Consider the following 25,956-nt stretch of genomic DNA (forward strand, 5'->3'; position numbering starts at 1 on the left):
AAAACAAGAAGTCCCAGAGTAAATTTTCGATCAGTGCCACACTACTATCTGACAGGGCAGGTGCTTTATTAAGTGTTTTATTTTGAAAGCCGAGACCGGATGCTCGATCATCTCACTCTGACAGTCTTTCCACTGGATCCTCAGCCTAAAGGTGGTGCAAGGAGAGAGAGCAGTGAGGCTCCTCAATGCGGATGACGCTATAGGATGGATTTATTTATTTATATTTGCCTTTATTTATGTGGCCTGGCTTTGCCTCTTATCCCGGTTAATTTTAAACAGATGCGTCATTAGTGCCTAGCGCTCCTCTGCACCACCTCTGCCAAACCTCTGGCTGCGGTCTCATCCTGTTATGAAATATCCCTCTCTATTCTCCAGCAGCGCGCAGGCTTTGACGCTCATCACTGTTTCTGTCTGACTCCCCCCACCCCACCTCCTCCTCCTCCTCCTCCTCCTCCTCTCCCTTTCCCCATTTTCCTCGCTTCCTATTTGAGGTGAGCGCGCGCGCGCGTGTTGATTGCGCGTGTACGTGGTGTTGTAGTTGGCTTTGAGGATCAAGTCTCATCCATTGTTCTTGTCTTCACTAAGCCACTTGTTCTCTCTCTCTTGCTCCCTGTCTCTCGCACGCGCACCCAAAAGCGCAATTATCCACGCGCTTTCATCTCCCTCTCACACCTTGGCTGGCAGGGGACGTGTTTTGTTGGTGTGTTTGCGCTTCCAGCCTTGAACCCTCCTTACTGCTCCTGTCACCACAGCACACACTCCAGCCTTATAATCTTATATTCAGTACAAGGGCGTGCGTAATATCACGCGCCTGCGCCCCTTTCTCTCCCCCTATATTCCTCCTCCCCCTCCTCCTCCTCTGTGTTGTGTCGCAGATGAGCTCAGCCGGTTGCCTTCCGGGAAAAATACCGGGGGGACCGGCAGTCCGGTAAGTGGATGGGAGCGCTGCTGGCCTGCATCTCATTTGCTGCCTGTTAATACTGATCTGACATTTAGAGACACTCTGCTGGTTAACAGCACATTATTACAGTGTACTCCACAACAGCTGGGAGATAATCTATCAAGCATTTTCTCTAGTCTATAAACAAACTGTTAACATTTGTCTGAATTCTAATAATAGACTGTATTATCTATTACTCTTATAAAAACTGTACAGCTGAGGTTGACGGGGTGCCATACGCTTTGGAGGTATTTCACAGCATCCTCACAGAGTTATCCCACCCTGGTCACCACTTTTCTGAACAGTTGCCCTCCGGGAGGCGCTTCAGGGCAATTAGAGCCAAAAGAAAACAGACTAAAAAACAGTTTCTACCTTTTTGCACTAAATACTACACAGTTACACAGTTACACACACACACACACACACTCTTGAAAATGCATCAAACCTGACTGTGCAATATGTATATTCATATATCTTTTACATTTTTTACATCTCATACTACCTATAATTACTTTGAACTAAATTGTTTGGTTTTATGTAGAAATTGCACTGGAATTGTATTCAATTTCATTGTACTTGTGCAATAAGAATAAAGACATTCTGATTCTGATATCTATCTATCTATAAAAGCAAGAAGCCTGTGTGTGTGTGTGTGTGTGTGTGTGTGTGTGTGTGTGTGTGTGTGTGTGTGTGTGTGGTGTGGTGTGGTGTGTGTGTGTGTGTGTGTGTGTGTGTGTGTGTGTGTGTGTGTGTGAATGTGTGTCTAGGGCAGGGGTCGGCAACCTTTACTAACAAAAGAGCCATTTTTGGACAAATAAAGAGAAATTTTGTCGGAGCGGAGCTGCAACCCTTATTTTGAGCCTCACAACGAAGATGTAACAGCCTACTAAGTCTAAATTAGCCTACCAACATTACTAATAAGCAATATGATTTTGTCAGAATGCAGCGAGGAGCCAAGTGCAAATGAGGCTGGACACCAAAGAAGTACCTCAGGAGATTTGGAATCGAAATCTTGTCTAGCTAGAGAAAATCAAAACTAGACTTGAAGTTGGCAAATGTAGATGTTAAGGTGCTGGGCTGTAGAAGTTTTAACATCGTTTATAGGGAAAACAGAAATAACTGTTCATGTCGTATGATTTTTTCTCCCCCCAGCCATAGGGGCCCACCTCAGATGGCCTAAAGGGCCACATATGGCTCCTGAGCCGCAGGTTGCCTACCCCTGGTCTAGAGCATATCTCGCTAAGCTTGCGTATGTGGCTTGCGCATGGCACAAAGGTGTATATCCTGGATTTTGAATTTCTTTTAATTAATTTTTCAAATTATCATTATTTACGTAGGACGTGTTGCGGCATTGCACTGTTTCTGATCGGACGTCTTTCAGGGGAGCTCCGCCCCATAGTGTGATAGGCCTACACCTGGTCAGTAACACAATTCACTCTGGATTTCCACGCCTGACTCATCTCATCTGTAACTCTATACAGGCACTGCACTAGTTTGGTCATAAAATATTGCGCAAATGAAACATTTGACCTAATGATGCCGCCCATGAGGAATAATCTTCTGGAGAATATGAATGGGCCAACCAGCATGCAGGGCCACCCGCCATAAGAGGGTAAGCATGGTTACAGTTTCTGGGGCCCTGCTGCTTCTGCAGTTCTACAATTCTACAATTTCATTTAGCAAACACTTTTATCCAAAGCAACATACATTTGAGAGTTCATACAACACAAGCAAAGATCAAGTAAAAAAGACAACACATGAGTAAGTGCCATGGGTTCAGTTAGAGTCCGTTAGGACGCAAGTGCTATCAGGCAGTGCATACAGCAGGGCTTTTTTCCGATCTGTGTAGATTATGTGTGAATGAGTTCATTAAAGAGCTGGGTCTTTAGTCTCTTTTTAAAGATTGAGAGTGACTCAGCCAATCGGATGGAGTTTGGAAGTTTGTTACACCAGAGGAGAAGAGTCTAGTTTGAGACGTAGGGCCCTGCAGCAGTGGGGGAGCGAGACACCTTTCACTGGACCTGAATAAAGGAGCTCAGGTAGGCAGGAACTGTGCCAGTTACTGTTTTGTAGGCAGAGAGAGGGTTTTAAATTTGATGGGACTGCAATTGGAGCCAGTGCAGAGAAATGTGCTCTTTTGGGCTGGCTGAGACGCAGAGTTTCAATAGTCTAAATGTGATATCAATATATTCTATTCACCTATTCACCATTAATTCATTGATTCACTATCCTTAAACGCATCTGTAAACTCTGGTCTCGGGGGGCTGGAGCTGATCCCAGCTGACATTGGGCAAGAGGTGGGGTACCCTGGACGGGTCGCCAGACTATTGCAGATACACAGAGACAACCATTCACACTCTCATTCACACCATTGAGATAATTTTTCTAGGATGTCTAAATCTATGATTACTATCATCTGACTCAACCCAAATGCCTTTAATTGAACATGTATTAATCAATCACAGTGTTTCACATCATCTAAAGTGGACTGCAATAGAGCCAAACCCACTTTTTCAGCAAGCTTGGCTGACCACGAGGTTAGAGGGAAGGCACATTTAAAGGTTTTTAAGTATGTAATTTATTATTGTTAAAGTACATAATTTGTGATTTCAATGAAAATTAGATGTTATATTATTTTATATATACTGTACATGTCAAAATATCATATGGAAGATTTTTGGCTTTTTTGCCAACTTTTTTTGCCACCGGAAGGGAAATGGGGAAATACTAGTGTTTTGATTTATTCTGACTCTTCTGATTAGATTATTTAATGAGCTAATGATGCATTGAGTATTATCACAGGATATACAACTCAGGAGGCTTTGAACATACTGTTTTTAAAAGATAATTCTAGAGAAACTTTTTAATTTGGCAAAATAATATAAAACTACATATGCAACATGATAAACGTATATTGTGTTGAACAAAAGGTCTTGACAGCATAGTATTGCAATATTCTGTTTTTTGCATAATATAATTAAAATGGAATTATTATTATTGCAAATAGAAATTTTACTTTTTGGTACTGGAATGTAAAAACAAATGCTTTTTCAGTCCACTAGATGGTGCTGAGTTGAGAAATTTTCTTATATTTAGTTTCAATTTAACTGTATTTTTACTTTCAAAGAGATAAGTTATTGAATGGGGTGCAAAAAAATTTACTTTGCATTGTTCAAAATACATGTCTACATACATTTGTATTAGTTAAATTGAACTATGTAGACTGTGATATAAACAGATCCATTTGTAAAGTGCATGTCAGTCTGTCTGCTCTACAGTCCAATCTTCCTGCAATAAAAATGGTCAAAGTGAGATGAAAATACTTGATATTATCATATAAAGATAAAGATATGATACTACATCATGACTTAAATATTGTGATAACATCGTATCATCGGGGCCCCCACCGCTGATTTAGACCATAAATCCACCACTACAAAATGTATTCACTATGGCTTTAGTCAAATATGTTGCAAAAGAGAGAAATTAGGTAAAAAGAAAAGGGAAATGCAAAAGTTTCCTGGCATTAAATCATATTAACCATAATCTGCAGCCAGGACATGACTGTGTGGTAACCTTGGTACTTTCTATGTTGGTAATTTCTCCTAATGTGACTTCCTTTAAGGTTCAAGGAAGTGAATACTCCAAAGCATCTAAAATTACAAGTCAAAGTTTCGAATGTTGAGTCAGTTTAATAGTGTTTCGTCTCTGGATTTAGGAAGAGATAGCACTGACCTGATTTATTCGAAACTGAGAAACTGCACACCATGTACTTAAAATAGCTCATTTACTGTACTTTTTACTGTGAGGCATAGGCGTGAAAACAAACTGGAAAGACATTTAGCAGCATCTAACCTAAAGATGCTTTTAGTTTTGGACCCAGTATCTCAGACTACACTGTAGATTTTACAGTGACCGTAAAATGATAAATGGGTTAATTCAGTTTTAGTAACAATGAAACACTGTAAATGTATATATCAGCCAAAACAGTATTTTTTACAGTTTTATTTTTTGATAAATACATTACTCCAATCTTAAATACACTGTAATATGTATTAAATATTAAATACATATATATAAGCGTCACTGTAATTTTGCATTTCTCTTTTGTAAAAAAATACTTTTTCTCAATGTTAAATATATGAAACACCATATCTCTAACATAAATATACTGTAATATTTTATGGTAAAATCTTTAATTTATGTGGCATTTATAAAGTATTTTCTTGTTAATTATATGGCAGAACAGCGTTTCTTTTGATGGAAAAACTTATTTATACAGTAAAAAATTGAATAAAATGGAAATCTTAAACGTGAAATCAACAGTGCAAATATCTTTTTACCGTAATATTCAAAAAAGTTCTACCATATTTATTACGGTAAAATTCTGGCAACCACAGCTGCCGTTTTTTTACCGTAAAAACAACAGGTTTTTTTTACAGTGTACATAATCTATTAGCAAGACAAAATGCAAGGCAGGTCAAAATGTGCTTTCAGTGACAATATTAACATGCTGATGGGGAAATTTTATTAGCTTTAAAAAGGTATTTGTTCTCTTCCAAAGTATAAGATAAATTTAAGTTTTTACCTGATGATGGCACCAGAGGAAAAGTCAGAGCATGATGAAGTTATTACAATTCTTCCTGAGGGGAACATCAAAATCAAGATATTTCATTCAAAAGCACATGACAACCCGATAATGGCGCTAGAGGAAAAGTCAGGGGATCACAGTTCATTAGGATTTATCCTCTGGGGACCATGAAAAAAATGATCAAGGCAATGCATCCACTAGGTCAGTGGATGGCAAATGACCCAGGTGCAAATGAGAGACTGGACACTGAAGAAATATCTCAGGAAATTTGGATTTGAAAGCTAGGGAGACTCAAAACTAGAATTAAAGTTGGCCAAATGTAGAGGTCAAGGCACCTGGCCGTGCACTTTTATGCAAATAAATAACATTACCTCTGTATTTTTTTTTTGTGTCCCAGCTACAAGGAGCCACATGCAGCTCCAGAGCCACAGGTTGCCTACCCATGAGCTAGGTGAATTAGAAGTATTCCAGTCTGGTTGCCCAACCAATAGAGGGACTAAGATTGCATCTATAGAGCCACATCACTAACATGATGTGTCTTTAACAACAGAGTACAATTAATTAAACATACTGTATCATTTATAAGAAGAGTAATATATTATTTGTTCTTTCAAAAGTTCTGCAGCTTCACTTTAATTGTAGCTGTACATGATATAAAGTTAGATTGGTCAATTATGGCATTCTACTGTTTATTCCTGAATAGCAGACTGCTGCTATGAACAGCATGATTATAGACTCTGGAAGCAATAAAAATAATTATAAACAATATTTTGTATTAAATTATTGATTTCCTTAGTAACTGTGTAATAAATGTGATAATGTACAGTGAGCAGGGCATTGTTGCTAAATAAATCCCCTTACATATTGTCTTACATAGAGAACAGAATTGAGCAAAAGTGAAATCAATTGTTTCAATAACATTTATTTATTTGTTATTTACTTTTCTTTTGTAACCAATATTACAACATAAATATATTAATCTAATGCAACATAAATACAAAATAGTCATAACTCACTGGCACAAAGCCCCACACTTCTATGTGGAGTACACACTGCTACATATATCCTATATAGATACAGATATAGTGTACATGAAGCAGAATAATTTACATAAATCATCATTTGAATAACCAAAATCGTCATTTCAATACAATCATGGTGCATAAGCCGGTTATATTTCCTAACTTTAAAAAATTATACAATCCATTCTGAATTTCTTTACAACAATAGTTCCTATTTATCATGCTTCTGTTATTGACAGTTATACTGAGGGGAAGTCAAATGCAAAAAAAAGGTATTAGCTCAATTAAAATTAGCACAATGAGGGAATTATTGATTACACAGAAATTTTTATCATAGGTTTAGACCCACAGGGATGAGGGGCGTAATGAGATCTCAAGTTGTCACATTAATTGTCCATGAAATCATGGCTAGATTTATCATTAAGGGGGGAAATATTAGCTGTAAGCACCTATCGACCCTCTTTTCAAGGTTATTCAGTTAAGCACACATTTATTAATGAATATAAAAGTTGATACTGGTAGATAAGACTGATAAATAATAGACATACCCAAACAATTTACTATTTACCACAAACCAACAGGCACAAGTTCAATCTACGGACTATGGGGCCCCTGAAGGGTTTGGGGCCCTGTGCTGTCACCTAACTTGTTTTGCCCACCCCTGCAAGCAAAGCCTGGTAAAACACCCAAATTTACAATATATCATATAGTAGCATTATTACATTAAGTACAAATAATGCAATTTTATTTAAAAGTGAACAAGAAAAGATATGGATCTATTTTATCATAATGTAGAAAATTACTTTCTTGTAGCTTTTATATTTAAAAAATCACTTTTTAATTATCAGTAGCAGCAAAATGTGTGTGACTGCGTGCAGAGAGTGTGTTTATGTATTTTAAGAGGCAAGAAAGTAAAAAGAGACTAAAGTTTCCTGGCCTTAAATCATAACTACCATCAGCCGCAGCCAGGCTGTGGCTAACTTTGGCACTTTATGTTCACACTATGTCCAATCACAGATGGAAAATTCTCTGAATGATATTTCCTTGAAGTTGCAGGGAAGTGAGTACTCCACCCAATCTAAAATTATAGGTCAACGTTTTAAATATTGAGTCATTTTTTCTGTCTCGTCTTTGGATTAACACAACCTACTTGATTATTTTGAAACTGGAAAACTGCACACCACTGGATTCTATTGCATGTGTGGTTCACATTTCATTTATAAAAAGGGAATTATTCCACATTTTTGGCCTGTTATCCAGTAAAGTCTGTGAAAACCTCAGCTTGGCATCATTTGAAATTATTCATGGGAAATTCCACCAATCTCAGATGTTGGTTTACTAATCCTGGGGAGTTCTATTAAGCTTGGAAAAACATTTGCATAGTGTCTTGTGTTGTTCTGGAGAAGTTTTGGCAAGTCTGGAAAAATAACCCTCTATGCTGTCATAGTTATGTCATCAGAATAACCACCACTGACTCACCTAGGGACTAAAAGCTGGTAACTCTGATGCTGTATTGGCTTTGACAACTTTTTCTTTAATCTGGTTCTTGTCAGTCCACCCACTTTACAGACGCTTAATACTAAACCACAAGCATTTGTATCTGATGAGCTGGGAGTGAAACAGGTTGGTATTTCCATACAGCTGTATGTTTACAAGTTGTGGCTGCAGCTGCTCAGCACAATTTGATTTAACTGTTCAAAATAAATACATTAACCAGCCATTTCGACACAAGAAAATTGGTCTTCCTTCTCCATGTAGTGCTACTGGTGACTGTTCCCACTTAGTATCCAATCGTTCCCCTCCAGGAGCTCTGAAAGCGAGAGATCTCTTGGGGGTTCCCCCAATGACTGCAGCGTTTGAGAGAAATGCCCTTCAATGCTGCTGGAGGTAGTCTGAGGCACATCAAGGGGACTCGGGACAGTGAGCAGGGAAAGCAGAGAGGTAGGATTGAACGTGACTGGCCGACTACGACTTGGCCTTGAGGGAGAAGCGGCAGCAGGAGGTGGTGCTGAGAGGGTCTGAACAGCAGGAGCTTTAAGAGCTGGCGGTAAAAGTGAACATTGCGGACTTGAATTGATTGGATTTCTGCTGAACTGACCTGGATTAAGCAGGGGCACATTCATGGAACAACCTTGCACTACTAGACCTGCGTTTCCTGCCTCTAAATGGGAGTAAGGAGGCACTGCATTAGATGAAGTATCTACAAAGGAAGTTTGTTTCAATAGAAAATCCTCCAGTGCAGAGTGAAGTGGAGAGAAACAAGTACTTGCTGCCATCAAAGAGTTTTCATGGATGGTGTCTTGCCCAGATTGAGGCTGAGTGGCTGCGACAAGAGAGCTGGAGGGTACAGGTCTGGAAACAAGGTTGGTGCACAAAGGTGCAACATTTTCCGGCCTCGGTGTGATTAGAGTAGGATGTTGGCTAAACAAAGAGTGAGGAGCTGGGGCGGCTAAGAAAGAGACAGAGGAAGGAGCCGTTACAGAGCTGGAGGAAGTTAATTGGTCAGGTGACGAGCTGCTGGACGAGGCTAATGTTGTAGTTGTTGGAGGAGTCGAAGGTGAGAGACGTGCTCTTTTGTAGTTTTGAAGATCCAGCTTGGAGGTTAAGGAGGTAGAGAGTGAAGCTGCAGCGGCAAAAGTTGAGCTCGAAGCGTGGGGAGGGACTCGAGGAGGGCTGGGGCCGGCCTGACAGCTGGCTGAGGTGGTTTTGAGGCAGCAGACAGGCTGGTGGCGCTCCAGAGCCGTCGTATAGAGGTGGAGGTCTTTTTTCAATGTGGCAATCTCCTTTTTAAGAGCTGTGTTTGATCTTTCCAGATTCTGGAGCTCCTAAGTTGAATAGGGACAGAAATGACAGAGTTAATGTCAAGTTGAGTCAGGATTATCTTTATTATCCCTGAGAATGGCACTCGTTGGCTATAAAAACTGATTACAGACATACATCAAAAGACATCCCACCCACATAATATCACACCCGTGCTGCAGTGAAACAATACAGCTAAGCAATACTAACGACACTCTTCTTTAAGAAGCTTCTCGAGTGCTGAAATAGGAAGCACAACAGCCATAGAGTGAATTATGTGTGGCCAAAGTCAGAACCTCAAAGGGGAAGTGAAATATTGCTCTAAAGTGACAGAACTGAGGGGGCAGGTGGTTGAGACAGCAGAAAATTTGATGATTAATGCAGAGTCGGTGAGTTTAATGTGGATAATAAAGCCTTGAAATTTGGCTTGAAACCCTTCAGATGAAATGTAGAGTTTGTAGCATTGTTTTTCCTGGTTTATCAATCAACTAAACTCTCAATTTTATAGCCTCATTAAGCTTCAGTGCAGCTTGAAAACACTTATTCTTCATAGCAGCCAGTGTTCATCTTCATTGAGCACCAATTACTGCAAGTGCAGACTTAAATAACACTCATGAGAATAGTGTTTTCCTTCATTAAGTTTACATTTCTAGTGAATTTTCCCTAGGTCACAGGAGTCATAGATAAAGTAGTGGTGCTATGCAGCTGTGTATCAGGTTTGCTGACCCTTTAAACCATGAACTGCTGACACCGTCTATAATTATTTTTCTTGAGTCAAAATGGTTTTGTGGCAGCAATGCTTCTTCAAAATTAACATGAAAGAGCAGAACTGAAAGAGAAGACAGAGAGAGAGAGAAAGCGAAAGTCTGGACTCCTTCCACAAAAAAGACACGCACGCCCATTCATAAATTACACACGTAAACACACACTTATCAAACCAGTTAGAACAGGTAGGATAGGATGTAGGCCAACTGTAATCATTCAGGTGCAGTAAGGTTCAGCACAGTGAACCACAGGTCTGATTTACAAATCGCCAAATGCGAGTCATAACACATTTTATAGGTGTGTAGCGAGATGTGCTTATGGCCCAAAAGTAATAAATCACGTCACAGATTTAACCTTTTTTTATAATGAGACATTAAGAAACACAGTTTCTCATGGCCACAGGTATTGAGTCTGAAACTTGAACCACTAATCAAGATTTAAGATTAGATCAGTTAAAAGAAAAAGTTTGATAAGTGTTACTTTCTTGCTGGGACTTAATACGCACCAAATCAGGCATTGCAGCAAAAACACCAGTGAAACACAAACACAACCTGACATCCCTCTGCATTGGATAATCACATCAGCAAAAATCAGCACGGCTAGCAATTGCTAGCAACATTACAAAACACAATGGAGTGTAACGTTATGTTTCTCACCTATTTATTTAGTTTGGCCTTGTGCACCAGTTTAAAGCCACAATTCTGAAAGGCCACGCATCCTGGTAAGTGCTTTGTTAATCTGTCTACGTGGACAATCACTTATAAGATCCAGCATACTAGCACCATGGCTAAATAAACACCATGGGGAACATTATCGGAGACTTCTACATCACACAAATGGGCGATTTAAGTGACACTCTCACACTGCCGCACAACCCTGTGGGCTGTGGGCAACAGACCCTGGTTCAGCAGCCTCTATGCACATCATGGCTGAGGCAAAAAGACCAAAAAGGATGTTGAGGGAGGAATCCAATAAGAAAAAAAATCGAGACAGTGACCGAGCTGAACACAGGCTGGATTTTAGAGAGCTTTGTGAAATAAAAGGCTGCACAAAGACGCAAAGCTGGTCTTCATGCTGCTGGACTAGAGAGTAATATTAGCTGCCCTGCTCTGTCCGGCGTTGCTGCACTTAGCCTGATGTTCGGCTGTGTTAGCAAACTTGTTTGCTACATTTTGATCATCAGTAATGTAGTCAAAACATATTCCTGTGTCACGCACCCACATCCTCCTCGCTATAGGGGTGTCAAACTGAGAAATGACAAGACACGTGTACTGTATATTTCAGTTGTTTCTCGCCACCACTTGTGCAGCAATGTTAAATTGTGTATTAGTGGTTTTCTACCCGAACGATCTCAAGAGTTACCACTTGACATTGCATTTCCTTGTGTCCTCTGCAAAAAAACCTGCCAAATGTGAAGTCGACTGGATGAACATTTGTAGAGAAAATCAAAGGACGGACAGACAGACAGAAAGAGTCCGTTTTAGTCTATCTATACATGCATAGATAGTTTTCAGCAGTTCACATTATGAAGGTGTCAGAGACACAACATTTTGTGCTGTATCAGAAAGATGACTCGGAGCTTCAGAAAGTTCATAATGTGTGTGCGTGTCTCGGTGTAACATAACCTGTGGAATTTGCCCTCAGAAAAAAAAAAAGGGGAGCAGCACGGGCGGATAAATAAAGGCAGGAGTTTGTGTGTGTATGTGTGTGTGTGAATGTGTGTGTCGGGCTGGGAGGAAGGGAGGGCCAATGGGGAGGGCCAACTGGAGGGAGTGAAAGCCCTTCTCCTAAAGCAGAGTATTTACAAGAAACGGCTACAAGCATATTGTCATTACACAAGAGACACACACACACCACAAGTCACAGAGCCAGAGTGTGTGAGTGTGGGTGTGTGAAAGAAAGACACAGTCAGAGACAGAGTCACTGGTGATAGTGTAAGGAAGGAAGGAAGGAAGGAGGGAACATGAGGAATATAAGTAAAGAATGTCCTGAACCTCATGAAGTTCGTCGGCCCTCTCCGTTTGCTTTTTGCGGCTCTTCCTTGCAGCGTCTCTGTTCTTCTCTTGTCTTTTTCTGGATGTGTGTCCAGTTTGTTGACCCTCTGCTTCCCTCTCCTGTAAAGATGATTGCAACAGAGACAGTTATTCACACGCATCTACTATTATGTACTGTATTCACTAAGTCGTGAGTTTTAAAAGGACACACTTCTCTTGTGGCATCCCCTATGGCCTTTTTAGGAATGATGTTTCATGGGTAATAAGGTCATGAGACAAACCAATCACATGAAATGTGAAGTTGTTGTGTTATAGCGCGTGATTGTACATTTAGAAGCACAGCCTCGCAGGGCAAAGTCAAAATTAGGTAATTTAATGAGTTTAGATGTGCAGCAGCTTTACTATAAAACGTATAAAACTTTCAAAACTTCATCTAACAATTTCGTATATCACTGGGATTCAAATGGACCCAAAATGGGACCATGAGCACTATTTATTTCTGCCTATATTAAATGTTATACCACATGGCAGGCCAGCTGCACTGAAAACAAGATTTAATTTATTTGCATTTAAAACTTTTTACCAAAGCGACACACAGTAAATGCATTCAACAACAGCAAGAGATATTTGTAATCGAATTAGTGGTACATCTCTATCAGCTAAACTAAACTAACAATAGAACAAGATCATAATTTTATGATTTAAGTGGGGTTTTTTTAAAGAGTGAGATGAAGTCCTCTGGTATGTATGGAGAAAAAATGTAATCCAGACTGAAGCAAAAGGACAATCATCATCAGACATAGTAACTGCTGCCAACTATTTTAACCACACAATACAGTATTAACACGCTTGTGTTTGTAACTTGCAATTACAATGCACTTTTTTTGTCTTTTAGGTGATTAACTCAGGACTCAAGAGAGGTGAAATGTAACTAAGTACATTTACTCAAGTCCTTCACTTTTAGTACAATTTTGTGTGTGTGCTTTAGATAAGTTAAGATACAACTTTATTTATCCAGCAGTGGGGAAATTTAGTTGTCACAGCAGCTCAAGATACAGACACATAGATATAGAAAATAGAATAAAGAATATAAAAAATAAGACATATACATATGGTACATTATATACACATTATATACATTTACTTAAGTATTTCCATTTTATGTGACTTTATACTTCTACTACACTATATTTTGTAGTAAATATAGTATTTTTTACTCCACTACATTTAGCTGACAGCTTTAGTTACTTTTTCATTCGAGATTTAAGATGAAAAACATGATACATTAAAAGCAATTAGAAAGTGTTTTAAATTTAACCTCATAACAGTATATTAAGGAGTGAAAATGAGCCCTTTATTTACAAATTAAAACACTGCATACACAAATGCATCAATATAAATATATCTAACAATATAATATTTATAATATTTGGACTATGTACTTAAAGTACATTTTGAAGCTGATATTTCAACTTACATAGATTTGATTACAGGACTTTTAGGCATTTATTTCTCATTATCTCATTTATTTCAGAGGCATTTTTGTCTTTATTCAATAGTGCACAGTTAAGAGGGGACAAGACACTTTTTCAGGAGCGAAAAGAGGGGAATGACATGCAACAAATGTCCCCAGTTGGAACTGAACTTTGGGTTTTGCAGTAGCACCATATGGTGTGCATCTTAACTAACAGGACATCCCAAAGTGACTGACCTATTCTTGATAAGAAACCCCCAATATTACTAATAGTAATCCTGGATTTAGACTATATCAAGGTCAATAGTGGTTTTTGATTGATCTTTATGCAATTTGATAGTAATTATAATTTTATTTTTATGAAACATTATTTTTAAAAACTCTCAAAAGTTATAAAAAAAGACAAAAACAAGAAATGCATAGATCAAAGAAAGTGGATTCAAATGTATAGAATTACCTTTAAATAATTAGTTTAGATGTCTAAAAGATGTCTATTTAATTTCTATATTAGAGTCTTTTTGTAGCCCAATATTGTTATAATATGTGATATGTTTTAGGTGTCATAACATGATGTGATTATTGTTCATTTCTGCATGATTCATTGATTATTTTCATTTAATTTTTTTAAAAGAAGAAGCATACTTACAGATTCAGCGTTGTTACTGTGGCTCTCCTCAGCTGACAGCGAGTCGGGACTGTTGAGCTCGTACACGGTGTCCATGAATAACGGGGACATCTCTTCCTCCAGCAGCAGACTAGCGAGCCGGACAGTTGACTGACTTGTCCAGCGGCAAGATGCACCTTCACCGAGCCCGGATGATCCGCGCTGCGCCCGCAGGTCAGTTCACTTCCATTCACACTCTGAAGTAGACGCACTACCAGGGCGCCTTTGAAAGACTCGGGATGTACGGGAAGAGTACCGGCTGCTGAATAGACACTGCTATATTTCTGTGGTGCATTTAGTTTCTGGTGCTTTATGACTTATTGCTTCTGTAGCCTAAATGTGTCGCCGCTGCCGTGTCTGCTGGCTTTTGAGCGCATGAGGCTTGGCATCAGGCTGCCGGTGATGCAACGTGATGCTGCGATTGCTTTCAGTTTCTCTTTATTTTAAACTGACCCATTGCAAGGTAAAGCGCAGGGGTCTGTGCTGCCTTCACGTGTAGTATGTAGGTTTTCGTGTCTACACGCGAAACGCTGCAAAAGCGCTACAAGCAGAAATGTTTTTAAGTTAACACATTGATAAGATCTAACAGAAAAGAGCAAAACAGAGCAAAAAAGCATCAGTATGAAGAGAACAAATCAACGTTCAGCATGTTCCTCGCAGTGGAGATATATGTTACTAACTACACGTTTCTTATTATTATTATCATTATTATTAAGATTACTATTATACGAATTATGATTATATCGTATGTATTTTTCTTTACATTTACTTGCCTATGTATGTTAATGTTTATGTTTATATTGCATATTTTTATATTTTATATATATATTATTTATTGTTGCACTGCTCTCAAATCCCATTGTACATGTGTATATGTATATGTATATATGCGACAATAAAGGCATTCTATTCGATTCTTCTGGTGTTTATTTTACTATAATATACTTGTGTGCATACTGTGTAAAATATTTTACTATCTTTATTCTGCAATTATTGACTTAGCCATCAAACCCTTGTTTTCCAGTGGCATATAAGTACATATTTCCATTAGTATCAAACATCATACAGCTTCGTTGTCTTACCTAATATTTTCGACAGCACCTGAACGCATCAGGATAAATGAATGGGAAAAGATATTAGAGGACAGGAACTGCTCTGAGTTTGTACTACAGTCTATGGTTTGTACCTCCCTCACATACAGGGAATTTCTCAAGCGCTTTTGCCAGGAAATGGGTGGCCAAGCCCCCACACTGCAGCCAACAGGGTTTACCGGTCCTCAGCAGGATATGATGTAACTCAAGTAATGAAGAGTGCTATTTTTTTACTTTACATGCCAATATCTTCTTAGAAAAATAGACTTTAGACAAAAAAAGACACACTTTCTTTTTACTAAATTTGTTGTTATTTATTACCAGAATTATTACGCCTGATATGAGAAGGGATCCTTAATGAATGTATTTCACAACTGTGTTCATTCTACACAACTCTTCTAATTGTTGGGACATTTTAATTTGGTAGTGAAGATATTGGTGCTTATTGTTTATGTCACAGGTCTCAAAATATCCAGCTAACCTAAAAATAGATTAATAAAATAGATTATTTTTTATAACAATTGATATAAGTGATTGCTAATACTATATTTTTGTTGAAAGCACCTCAATAAACTGACTAGGATAAATATACACTTTTTTTTCCAATTATATAGGCTAGGCTATGTACTGCTAATATATTAGATTTATTTCCATAACGCTATTCTGATACTGCGAGTAAGGAAAAATGATAGGATATTATTGACTACTATGATAGTACTTATAATAGAATACAAACAGTTAAATAGACATATTAGAAAACCCAAGGGAAACTAAAATACAAATTATATTTACAAGGTATTTGTCGATATTTACATTCAAAAAGTATATATAACGTGTGTAATATCAGTGTATTGAAACAAGTTTTGACAGGCAGAATATTTCCAGATCTACAGAAGAGGATTAGAGCAACACAAGAAAAAAATATTTGAGTTCTGACTTTATAAAGAATAAAGTCAGAACTCAAATGTATTCTCAGAATTTTGACTTTAAAATCAGAATTCTGACTTTATTCTCAGAAATCTGACTTTAAAGTCAAAAGTCAGAATAAAGTCAGAACTCAAATGTATTCTCAGAATGTTGACTTTAAAGTCAGAATTCTGAGAATAAAGTCAGAATTCTGAGATCACTTATTGAGTCAAATATGTAATTACTACAACAAACACACGGGGGCGCCAAACCCATCCAAACGCCTGTCACACCTTAAAATGCTCACCGACGAATCACAGCATCGAACGTCTCCACCAACCAATCAACGTTAGCGCTTTCCCAAACAGTCCAATTGGTGGCTGCGAGGGGCGGGATTAGCACTACAGCCTCTTCCTGGATGGCAATGCTGCTTATGGCTAATAAACACCTTTCATAGAAATCCAGAAATTAATAAAAGTAGCAAATCTATTATAACCGCAAGTGAGAGGGATACCGTCGCGATGGGTTTGCTCACGATTTTAAAGAAGATGAAGCAGAAGGAGCGGGAAATGAGGCTGCTGATGTTGTATCCTCTCTGTAACAGTTTGCTAGCTTAGCTGCAGGCAAAGTAGCATTCGTGTACGAACGTGATTTTAACTTTATGTGTCAAAAACCTGAACGGCAAAAGAAGCTCTTTATGTCCGTGTATCGTCGGATAAAACAGGATAACAGCTTTGTGTTTTGTGAGGTTTATTTTGTGCTGTATCATGCTACCTTGCTAGCCCTATTAGTTAACAACCATTGTGAATGAGAGGCAGCTAAGCTCTTGATAATTAACGTTACATAAGTGTGATATTTAATAGCGAGGTGTGTGTGCGTGCTTCTTCTTTAACCTGGCTCGTTCAGAGGTCTGGACAACGCGGGGAAGACGACCATCCTGAAGAAGTTCAATGGAGAAGACGTCAGCACCATCTCCCCGACGCTGGGCTTCAACATCAAAACACTGGAGCACAGAGGGTAACACACACACAGATATATCTATGGTAACAAACATAGATATCTTTTAAATCTAGTCCCGGGCCTAATAATTACTTTATAGACGTATATACTTTATTCATCCACTAGAAGATTTTATGTGTTACAGCAGCAGAAGAAACGGGAGTATACAAAATAGATACATGTAATTAACATAAAAAATGAAATGGGATAAAAACACAACGAATAAGAAAACGCTATAGTTTTATACAATGTATATGTAATAATGATAATAGAAAATTGGTGCAGTCTATTGAGACATTATGTTAAGTGTTGTTATAAACAGTTTTGACCAGAGGTAACTTATTGTACAGTATTAGTCAGCTGTTGACTATTTTCAGAGTAAAAAATAAAATAAATACCCAACACCATTTGTAAATAACCCCAAGCATAATTTTTTTTGCATTATATGTTCTGTAAAAGAAAAAAAATGTCAGTCAGGCTCTAATTAAAATCAATACTGGCTGAATTTAACTAGCTTCAGTTTCATGGTCAAATTATTGCGAACTGAACCTCCTGATTTTCCACATGAATTGAGTGTATTATTCCTAGCCAGGATCCTTCATCAGGCTTTATTTTCCAGTGTCACTCCTCATTCTTCTCTCTGTGTTTTCTAGGTTTAAATTGAATATTTGGGATGTGGGGGGTCAGAAGTCACTGCGCTCCTACTGGAGGAACTACTTTGAAAGCACAGACGGGCTGGTGTGGGTAGTGGACAGCGCAGACAGACTCAGACTGGAAGACTGCAAGCAGGAGCTCAGTGCACTGCTCCTGGAGGAGGTATACACACACCCACACACACATACTAGAGGTACAGGAAAGCTCATGTTGGGTTTAGTGGTAAATTGCAGATCTGTTATTTCATGCATTCATTTTGGAGTCAGGCACAGGGACTGTGAGGGATAGCTGTAAAAAAAAAAAAGTTTATTCTGTATCAATATCAGTCTTGTCGTGGCAGTTTTGACAACTGCACTAAGTTAGTGGGTGAGCTGGCCAAGAACAAAGACCTCAATACTCTGTTCAGCACAATTTATTAGTACATTCGTATTCCATACACCGCAAAATCCCGAATGACTATTTCACAATACAACAAAGTCCTGTACACCGCTCGACTTATGACTGTTGCAGTTCCCAGCATTGATTCTTTAGTAAGCCTCAATGTGGCCCTATCTTCCTGCCCTATGCATCACATCAGGACAGAGCCCACTGGTCAACACGTTCCCCTCAGTCATGGTGTTAGAATTGTTAAGTCCACAGAGTCAGTTCCCACAATGCCTTGTGTCTTGAATACCAAGTAGGTCGCCGCCTACTTCATGTCCCACCATGCAGGAAAACCCAAATTTCCTTCACAGTCTCTATAGTTGAGTGTGTCCTTTCCTTTATGCAGAGGTTAGCTGGTGCAACACTGCTGGTGTTTGCCAACAAACAAGACTTACCAGGAGCCCTGTCAAAAGAGGCGATACGAGAGGTGAGACTTATTTTATTACTTATATCCACTAATGTAACCTATTGCAATTGTATTTTCACCATTGTGGTTTTAAGTGTGATTATACTTCAATTATCCTGAAATAGTTTATTACAATGCATGTTGTCATTGTGTTTTCCTGTAGGCGCTGGCCCTGGATGAGATCAAAAGTCATCACTGGTGCATCATCGGCTGCAGTGCAGTAACAGGAGATAATTTATTAACTGGAGTGGACTGGTTATTAGATGATATCGCTGCAAGGATCTTTACCACTGACTGAGTGTCCCTGATTTTCTTTTTTTTTTTTTAACAGCAACTCAGACATGACTCAAGTGTCATTAGGATACGGAGTCAAGTATCAAAGCAGAACTTGACAAATGCATTCTGTTTCATGTTGCCAGACACCTGTGCTGTCAATGATTACACAATTCACACCTGGCTTTCATATTTTGTCCACAGTTGAGGTAGATATTGTGAAGTGACTCTAAAAATTAACTCATACTAATGCCTAAAAGATGTTTAAAGTATGCAATGTTTGAACTTTTGCACAGATTGTTTGATTTATGCCTCTTTCAAATGTTTAAAATTAAATGCTGATTGTAAAGTGTCTGGAATCTTGTCTACTTTAATACTCAAATGTGAATTTTGTCCCAACTTGCCAAGTGATTCTAGATTAGCTGGAAAAATCAGTGATCACTTTGATGCAAACATGGACAACATTAAAGCCGAAGCTAAAGCGTCTGACGACAACTCAGTGTGCACCCTGAAGAAGATTGTTAAATACCAGTTCTGATCCAGCTTTTAGACAATTCTCTTAAGAGTTACAAGGCTTGAGCAGTCTAGTCATAAGTTCTGCATTATAGAAAAGGTACCATTAGTGGCAGCAGCAAATTTTACACATTCCAACTGCCTATCATTTTATAGTTCTTTGAAACCAATGACCCATTTTATATAGTATTGGACAACACAATAGAAAATGTAGTGAAAGTTCTTTATTTCAGGATATTATTGAACTTTAAATAAAGTTGAATTATTGAACAAAACACAATCTCATGCAGGAAAGGTTGCAATGAAAAGTCAACTGTTCTGTTCAATGACCAGATACATTTTGCTGACTCTGCAGTACAGATGTTTTCCAAAACCTCGAGAGCCAGAGGAACAGCAGCTGAAGGATCTTTATCAAGTTGCCATAATTCAGTCCAGGTTCTGTAAAACAAAGATGGGGAAACTCAGAATTGTGTAACAGACTCAACCATTGTTAGCCTCAAAATTTACTAAATTTTGATCAGAGGGGTACCAATCAGTCATGAATCTTCAGACTGGGGCGGTAATAAGAAACTCATCACTTCTAGAGAAACTGATTAGGTTTTGTTTACTTTAGATATTTAAATCATTTCAAATACTCACCAACTCTGTTCGACAGCAAGCACAAGATGGAAGATCATGTGATGAGATCATGACAGACCTTTTAAACACACAAGTGCAAGTTCATTAAAACAAGTTTTTTTTTTTTATACAAATCTTTGAATTTAGTATTGATCAGCCTCATCAAGTTTGTTTTGCTTCCTTTTCAGTTTGGTTTTCTCCAATTCAAATTTTGCATGGTTGCATTAGAAAGGTTGAGTCCCAACCCGTTTAATTTTGGGTCATTTGTTCTCCGACTCTGTAGTCAGTCAGAATATAGAGCTGCAGTATTTCAAGTCTTACAAACTACTGCAAGTCATGAGTTTCTAAATATTCCCTTTAAGTACCATGTACATTCCATGAATCTTGCTGCAGAATTAACTTTAATGCAAATAATCCATCAGAAAGCACAAGCTTCCCATTTGCATTCCTTATTACTGCAAGTTAATTTCTGGGATGTAATCAGGGCGTATTTTTTCAGTCATTTTCCCCCCACACAGCCAGCGCTCCGCTCCCTCAGACCACCAGCAGGTCACCTTACACCTGTTGAGAGCCAGGGTTCTCAGTGCCATACTGGGTCAACAGGAGGGGTGGCCAACTGCAGCAGTGAGGGATGAAGACTGAGAAAGCAACTCATCATGTAAATTATCCCAGAAACATTACTGTTCTCTCATTTACCTGCAGCAGTCTCAGTGTGCATGCTGTTCCCCATACTGTAGTCAGAGCAGCAAACCTGCAACATTAGATAAGAGTCAGTCGTTGCGATCTGAATCATGTGAATTATAACATCTTTAATACTTGTGTGATCAGAGGGGTACCAATCAGTCATGAATTCTCAGACTGGGGCGGTAATAAGAAACTCATCACTTCTACATCAGTGTTTTAAATTTCATGTTTCAAATACTTACCACATGAGGCAAAGCAGCAGATCAAGGTTGACTCTGAAAGACCAAGAACACTTTGTAAATAATGTGCAATATGTACAAATAAAAAAAAATTAAACAGTTTAGTCTTTTAATCAGAGGGTACCAATCAGTCATGAATTCTCAGACTGGGGCGGTAATAAGAAACTCATCACTTCTACCAAAATATCAAGTAATCTCTGGCACTGACAAGATACTTACAAAAACAGAGGACCTTGTCCTCAGTTCAGCATTGAAGTTGAACCTCAGCCTCATTGTGTGACAGGCAGCTTGATCCTAGGAGACAATTGTTCTGTTAGATCACATGGCATCACTACAGATGGAGATAGTATTGCCAGTCAGGGCCTTCAATTTAATAAATTCATTTTAAAAAGAGCCAGATGTGACTCCACTAGGCAAATTTGGACACTTCAGTTAATCATACTGTTCTAAACTTAATCACCTACATCTAACTGGCTCTTAGAATTGCATTTTGTCACATTCAGGTTACGTTAGTTTCCATTCAGACTGTTGGTAACCCCAACGGGTCTTCCCCTTATTGCCAAGGCAATGCCAGTGGGTCCACCTTTTCAGGTTCTGGCATTGAACAATGGCGTAAGACATGTGCGGGTGTCATCACGAAGGAAACCATTTGACTTGGCCTAGCTTGTTGTAAATAAGCTCATTCAGGCCACATCTTACTGACGACTAAAGGGCTCACTCACCTGGGACAAGTTGAGCAATGTTAAAGATGGATCTTTCAAAACCAGGTACCTGCAACAGACAAGATACAGTCAGGTCTGAGCTCAAAATGGTTTTATAATTACTAACATTTGAGACCTTTACTGATGTCAGATATTAGATTTCTCAACAGTAGTTCAGACGAACGAGATTCCAAATGTATCTCATCATTTTCAGCAGGTCTGGCAATAAAAGCTACTGCTACCACGTAGTCAAAAGTGAAAGGACATCTTACCTCGACAATGCTGTGGACTCACTTTGAATCTGTAGGCAGAAGAGTTCATGACCACACATTACTCAACAGGAACCCACTTATGTTAAATTAGCATGTACTACTGATTAGGAGGCCATACAAGTTGGAATTAAAATAAAGTTGTAGGAAAATGCAGTTGCTCAGTTGTTCGTGTCGTTTCACATTGGTTCAAAGTGAGCTAAGTATCATCATCATTGGAACTGCATTATAAGATGATATGCATGTTAATTATAATTAGAGAGAATTGCTTACATGAGGCTTCAATAGATAACTTCCTCTTCAAACGTCCACTCAAAAAGCCCCTGCAAGAGAAAATAGCTTGTTATTGGTTGTACCATAACCTTCTGTAGCATTTTTAGAAATAAGTGTTTGATCAGGGCTTTGGTGACAAATTGCCATGTGACATTAGTCGTCCAGGTGTTTATGGGTTTTACCCCATTTCATCCTTTCAAACAGAGGGAACTCCTCACTTTAAGCAAAATTGTAGGGACCAAACAGTGAAGTTGCATCAGGTATTTTATTCAATATAAACAGTTGTTTCACTGCAGAGGTATGTCATAACTATCACAATCAAACTTACATGTTGAAGTCTCCACATGGCCTCGCACCACAAGCTTCTCCTCAAACCTGCACCGAGGAGAGAAACATTTACATGTAAATCACTGGTGTAGAAGCAAACATTTTATAAATTTGTTCAGTTGAGGATAATCAGATTAAAGGTTGCATCACTAGAATCAGGTATATGCTTGTCAATTGTAATCATCATGTTTTACCCCCACTTCTAAATAACTAAAAAGAAATCCACATTTTACTCACCTCAGTGCACTTTACAGCTGCTCTAGAGAGGTTAGTCAGTGGGTCAACAGTGCAGACCAACCTGAAGAGAAAAATCAGAAGTTAGCAAAAAAACCCCTCAAGATGAATCTCAACTTCTGCACTTTAATGGCCAATCAGAACAAATTTAGCATCATAATAATCAGGCATATGCTTGTCTTGTTTGAAAATCAGTTATGGCCTTTGCAGAACGTGAGGTAATTTTGGTTCAGTTAAGCTCACCTGCAAAAGTCATTCATGCTTGTTCCTCATCTTTGATCAGCCATGAACACCTGAAGGTCGAGAAAGCAGATTAAGGTCATTTTGTCATCACGTTTTGATTACAACTACAAATTAACTAGAGCTGTGTTTAATAGCTCATGCTACTCAGAATCTGGTAAAGAAGTTTCTTCAAAGCTGATTCGGTAAGAGAGAGTTCAAATATCATCACTGCAGCACTGAGCGCCTACACAGCCTCTGAGCCAATTAATGGCTGAAATACAATGTGCTCAGCAAAACTACTGAATTTTCAAAACCATAGTCTACACAAAAGAAAATTACCTTTTCATGTGGACAGCTCTGCCACACTCTCCACACACCTGGAAAAAGAAAAATAGGTTTTGGGTTTTAAGCAGACTTCACACATGCACACTAAGGAAACCTTCATGCTACTCAGAAGTTTGAGATGAAGTTTCCTCAAAAGATTTCAGTGAGAGAGTTCAAGTAGAACATCACAGTAGCATGAGGCTCCATGTTAGGCCAATACATCCATTAATTCACTGACTTACATTTTATGCTAAAGCATGTCAAATGTGGCAGTGTAAGAGTGTAAAAGGTGTAGAAATTACCTTTGCAGCAAGTACTTTCTGGATCTTTCTTCATCTAGAAAACAAGGAGAGTACAGCTTTAGCGCGCGGAGCTAGCATGCATTTCTCATGGCCGGCTAACACGTGACCGCTCCATGCAACGTGCTCAGGACGGCAGGAGACGGTGAAATATATAATTTTTAGAGTGTCTCACATCAGAATAATATATTGCAATCACAGTCATTCAGTACAGGTCTGTGAGATTATCATCATTGAGAGACACTGTATGCAGGGAGGCCGAAATAGCAGCGGCCATTTCAGTAGTAGTTTATAAAACACGTTGAATGTGTTTTTTAATAAATACTACATTAAGCATATAGAAAACATATTCTAATAAATGTTAAGCAAAACGAAGTAGACGAATAAATAAGTTTTACGGCAGGATGGTTAAAGATTGTGTCCAGCTCTGCACTGAGACCCTGCACATTAGCTGCGAGCTAACACACTACTTAGACTTGTAAAGGGTTTTAAAGTAAAGGGTTTTAAAAAGGATATATCTGGTTGACAGAAGTAATATATTGTAGAATTAACAATTGCAATGTTGTTAACTATAAAGGAAATGTTTGTAATTGAATGAAGGTTAACAGAGTTAGCAGGTGGTGATCTTACCTCGAACAGAAGAGAGAAGGAAGTGAACGAGGAAGCCGGTCCGTCTGGCTTTTATGTCCGACTGAAGAACTCCTCCCACCGGGAAACTTTTACCAGGAAGCCGGCGCAAACCTTTCCATTAGCTATATTTAGCTTTGGACAATTTCAAAAACCATCAAAAAAAGAGGCTATATCGATGATAAACTCATTGTTTGTAGAGAGATGAATTTAAGCTCCTGGCTGAAGACGCATTTAAAAAAATGTACAGTTTTTTTTGTCTGCGTCATCTCCGTTTTAGCAAAAGTAGGGACTTGTTTTTCTCCTCCACACGGTGGCAGCAAAGAAACCGGAGCAGCAACTTATTATCACCCACCAGACTGCTGAGCAACATGTCGTCACCCTGTTAAAATAATCGCCTAACTAATTTTTTCAAGTTTTGCAGGAAACACAAAAAACTTGTAACATATGACATTTATTGATCATTTCACTCAAAAAGGATGTAACAAAGGATGGCTATTGGCATAGTAATAACACTCTGTGTGAATTATGTAACTTAAGAGAAATAAATGACTTAGGCAATTTTTTGAACATGCCTTTGTGACTTAAGTAAGATATGGTAACACTTTATTTTGAAGGTGTCTACATAAGAGTCACACAAGCCTGTCAGAAACATGACATGACAAGTATCATGAGCATTAATGTTACTTCAAAGTGTCATTAATGTTCATGACACATCCCATGTCATGTTAATGACACGCTCATGTCACTCTTATGTAGACACCTTCAAAATAAAGTGTTACCATATCTTGTTTAAGTCACATTTTATTTTGACTTTGGCATAATAAAGTCACACATTTGACATAGGCCATTAACTTAAAGGGGTAAAATCACATGATCTGATCAACTGAGGATGTAGCGATTTTACCATAGTTGGCTGGCGTCATGAGGAGATGATTTAGGCAAAAAAAAAACAATTTTGACTAAAAATGACTTAGGCGATAATTTTAACAGTGTGATGATATAGTACCTTTTCTTCTACTGTAAGGCTGAAAGTTGTTCAAATTGAAATTATTTTATCAAGTATATTAACTACTTTCTATGAGATTTACATACGTTTCTGCTGCACAAAATGAATCATACTTTATAACTTCGTCATTAAATTGCATCTCTATTTTTTATTTTGTTTTCAAATACATAGCAAAAAATAGCAGAAATATATGTTTATGTTTAAGTTTTATGTTTGTAAGATGGACAGCAAACATGTACATAAATAGTCAACTAAGGTTTATTGCTAACTAGTGAGTCTGTATAGTTTAATATTTCATCTTTTGCCATATACACATATACATAAACCGGCCACTTCATTAGGTACACCTGTACAATGTGTGTTTTAAGTATACGTTTGGACGGGTTGATGGCTAATTTTGTTGTCCTAATACTTGTTACTGTGCAATGACAATAAAGGAAAATCTGACTCTAATGTGTTTTGTTGGTGTTCCTGATGACACAGAGTGGGAATTTCTGACTCAGCTATATTCAAGGTGTATGGAGGAGGGAAGCAAGGGTTTAAAATGAGATTACTATAAATTTACAAACATCAAAGTTCAGCAGGTTAAAGTTTAATCTTCATCTTGATTTGAGCA

At 38.3% G+C, this 25,956-nt stretch overlaps 2 protein-coding genes, 1 long non-coding RNA gene and 7 other non-coding genes across 11 annotated transcripts; 1 reads left to right on the plus strand and 9 right to left on the minus strand.

The window, feature by feature from the left end:
* Positions 1-8,313: 8,313 nt before the first annotated feature.
* Positions 8,314-14,980, minus strand: batf2 (basic leucine zipper ATF-like transcription factor 2). Its single transcript, XM_059354414.1, has 3 exons — positions 14,232-14,980; positions 12,112-12,231; positions 8,314-9,378 (listed from the first exon to the last, which is right to left on the minus strand). The coding sequence occupies exons 1-3, from the start codon at positions 14,319-14,321 to the stop codon at positions 8,314-8,316; spliced, it is 1,275 nt and encodes a 424-aa protein (XP_059210397.1). The 5' UTR covers positions 14,322-14,980.
* A 1,506-nt stretch (positions 14,981-16,486) lies between these two features.
* Positions 16,487-19,353, plus strand: arl2 (ADP-ribosylation factor-like 2). The gene is made up of 5 exons (XM_059355006.1): positions 16,487-16,832; positions 17,153-17,263; positions 17,899-18,061; positions 18,669-18,749; positions 18,892-19,353. The coding sequence occupies exons 1-5, from the start codon at positions 16,768-16,770 to the stop codon at positions 19,024-19,026; spliced, it is 555 nt and encodes a 184-aa protein (XP_059210989.1). The 5' UTR covers positions 16,487-16,767; the 3' UTR covers positions 19,027-19,353.
* A 370-nt stretch (positions 19,354-19,723) lies between these two features.
* Positions 19,724-24,349, minus strand: LOC131989700 (uncharacterized). 2 transcript variants are annotated; one of them, XR_009395977.1, is made up of 14 exons: positions 24,335-24,349; positions 23,708-23,741; positions 23,421-23,458; positions 23,103-23,152; positions 22,863-22,923; positions 22,627-22,673; positions 22,299-22,348; positions 22,029-22,057; positions 21,778-21,826; positions 21,275-21,349; positions 21,059-21,091; positions 20,829-20,883; positions 20,154-20,211; positions 19,724-19,952 (listed from the first exon to the last, which is right to left on the minus strand). It is a non-coding gene; the product is annotated as an uncharacterized LOC131989700 (long non-coding RNA). The 2 variants fall into 2 exon arrangements; XR_009395976.1 differs by lacking the exon at positions 24,335-24,349 and having other exon boundaries at positions 23,708-23,970.
* On the minus strand, positions 20,026-20,099 carry LOC131990246 (small nucleolar RNA SNORD31). The gene has a single exon (XR_009396052.1). It is a non-coding gene; the product is annotated as a small nucleolar RNA SNORD31 (small nucleolar RNA).
* Positions 20,951-21,025, minus strand: LOC131990245 (small nucleolar RNA SNORD31). The gene has a single exon (XR_009396051.1). It is a non-coding gene; the product is annotated as a small nucleolar RNA SNORD31 (small nucleolar RNA).
* Positions 21,164-21,235, minus strand: LOC131990244 (small nucleolar RNA SNORD31). Its single transcript, XR_009396050.1, has one exon. It is a non-coding gene; the product is annotated as a small nucleolar RNA SNORD31 (small nucleolar RNA).
* LOC131990247 (small nucleolar RNA SNORD22) lies at positions 21,571-21,697 on the minus strand. Its single transcript, XR_009396053.1, has one exon. It is a non-coding gene; the product is annotated as a small nucleolar RNA SNORD22 (small nucleolar RNA).
* Positions 21,899-21,968, minus strand: LOC131990243 (small nucleolar RNA SNORD30). The gene has a single exon (XR_009396049.1). It is a non-coding gene; the product is annotated as a small nucleolar RNA SNORD30 (small nucleolar RNA).
* On the minus strand, positions 22,182-22,246 carry LOC131990241 (small nucleolar RNA SNORD29). The gene has a single exon (XR_009396047.1). It is a non-coding gene; the product is annotated as a small nucleolar RNA SNORD29 (small nucleolar RNA).
* Positions 23,242-23,315, minus strand: LOC131990242 (small nucleolar RNA SNORD26). The gene has a single exon (XR_009396048.1). It is a non-coding gene; the product is annotated as a small nucleolar RNA SNORD26 (small nucleolar RNA).
* Positions 24,350-25,956: the final 1,607 nt, after the last annotated feature.

The sequence above is a fragment of the Centropristis striata genome, chromosome 17 (genome assembly GCF_030273125.1).
Source record: "Centropristis striata isolate RG_2023a ecotype Rhode Island chromosome 17, C.striata_1.0, whole genome shotgun sequence".
In the NCBI taxonomy this organism is placed as follows: Eukaryota; Metazoa; Chordata; class Actinopteri; order Perciformes; family Serranidae; genus Centropristis; species Centropristis striata.

Bases quoted from the DNA above. Each gene is read 5' to 3' on its own strand.
- batf2 (XM_059354414.1), bottom strand. From the start codon at position 14,321: ATGTCCCCGTTATTCATGGACACCGTGTACGAGCTCAACAGTCCCGAC. The intron at 12,232-14,231 runs GTAAGTATGCTT...TCATCTTTACAG, and splicing joins ACAGTAACAACGCTGAATCT to GAGAGGGAAGCAGAGGGTCA. The intron at 9,379-12,111 runs GTTCAGGACATT...TATTCAACTTAG, and splicing joins GGGCCGACGAACTTCATGAG to GAGCTCCAGAATCTGGAAAG.
- arl2 (XM_059355006.1), top strand. From the start codon at position 16,768: ATGGGTTTGCTCACGATTTTAAAGAAGATGAAGCAGAAGGAGCGGGAA. The intron at 17,264-17,898 runs GTAACACACACA...TGTGTTTTCTAG, and splicing joins AAAACACTGGAGCACAGAGG to GTTTAAATTGAATATTTGGG. The intron at 18,750-18,891 runs GTGAGACTTATT...GTTTTCCTGTAG, and splicing joins CAAAAGAGGCGATACGAGAG to GCGCTGGCCCTGGATGAGAT.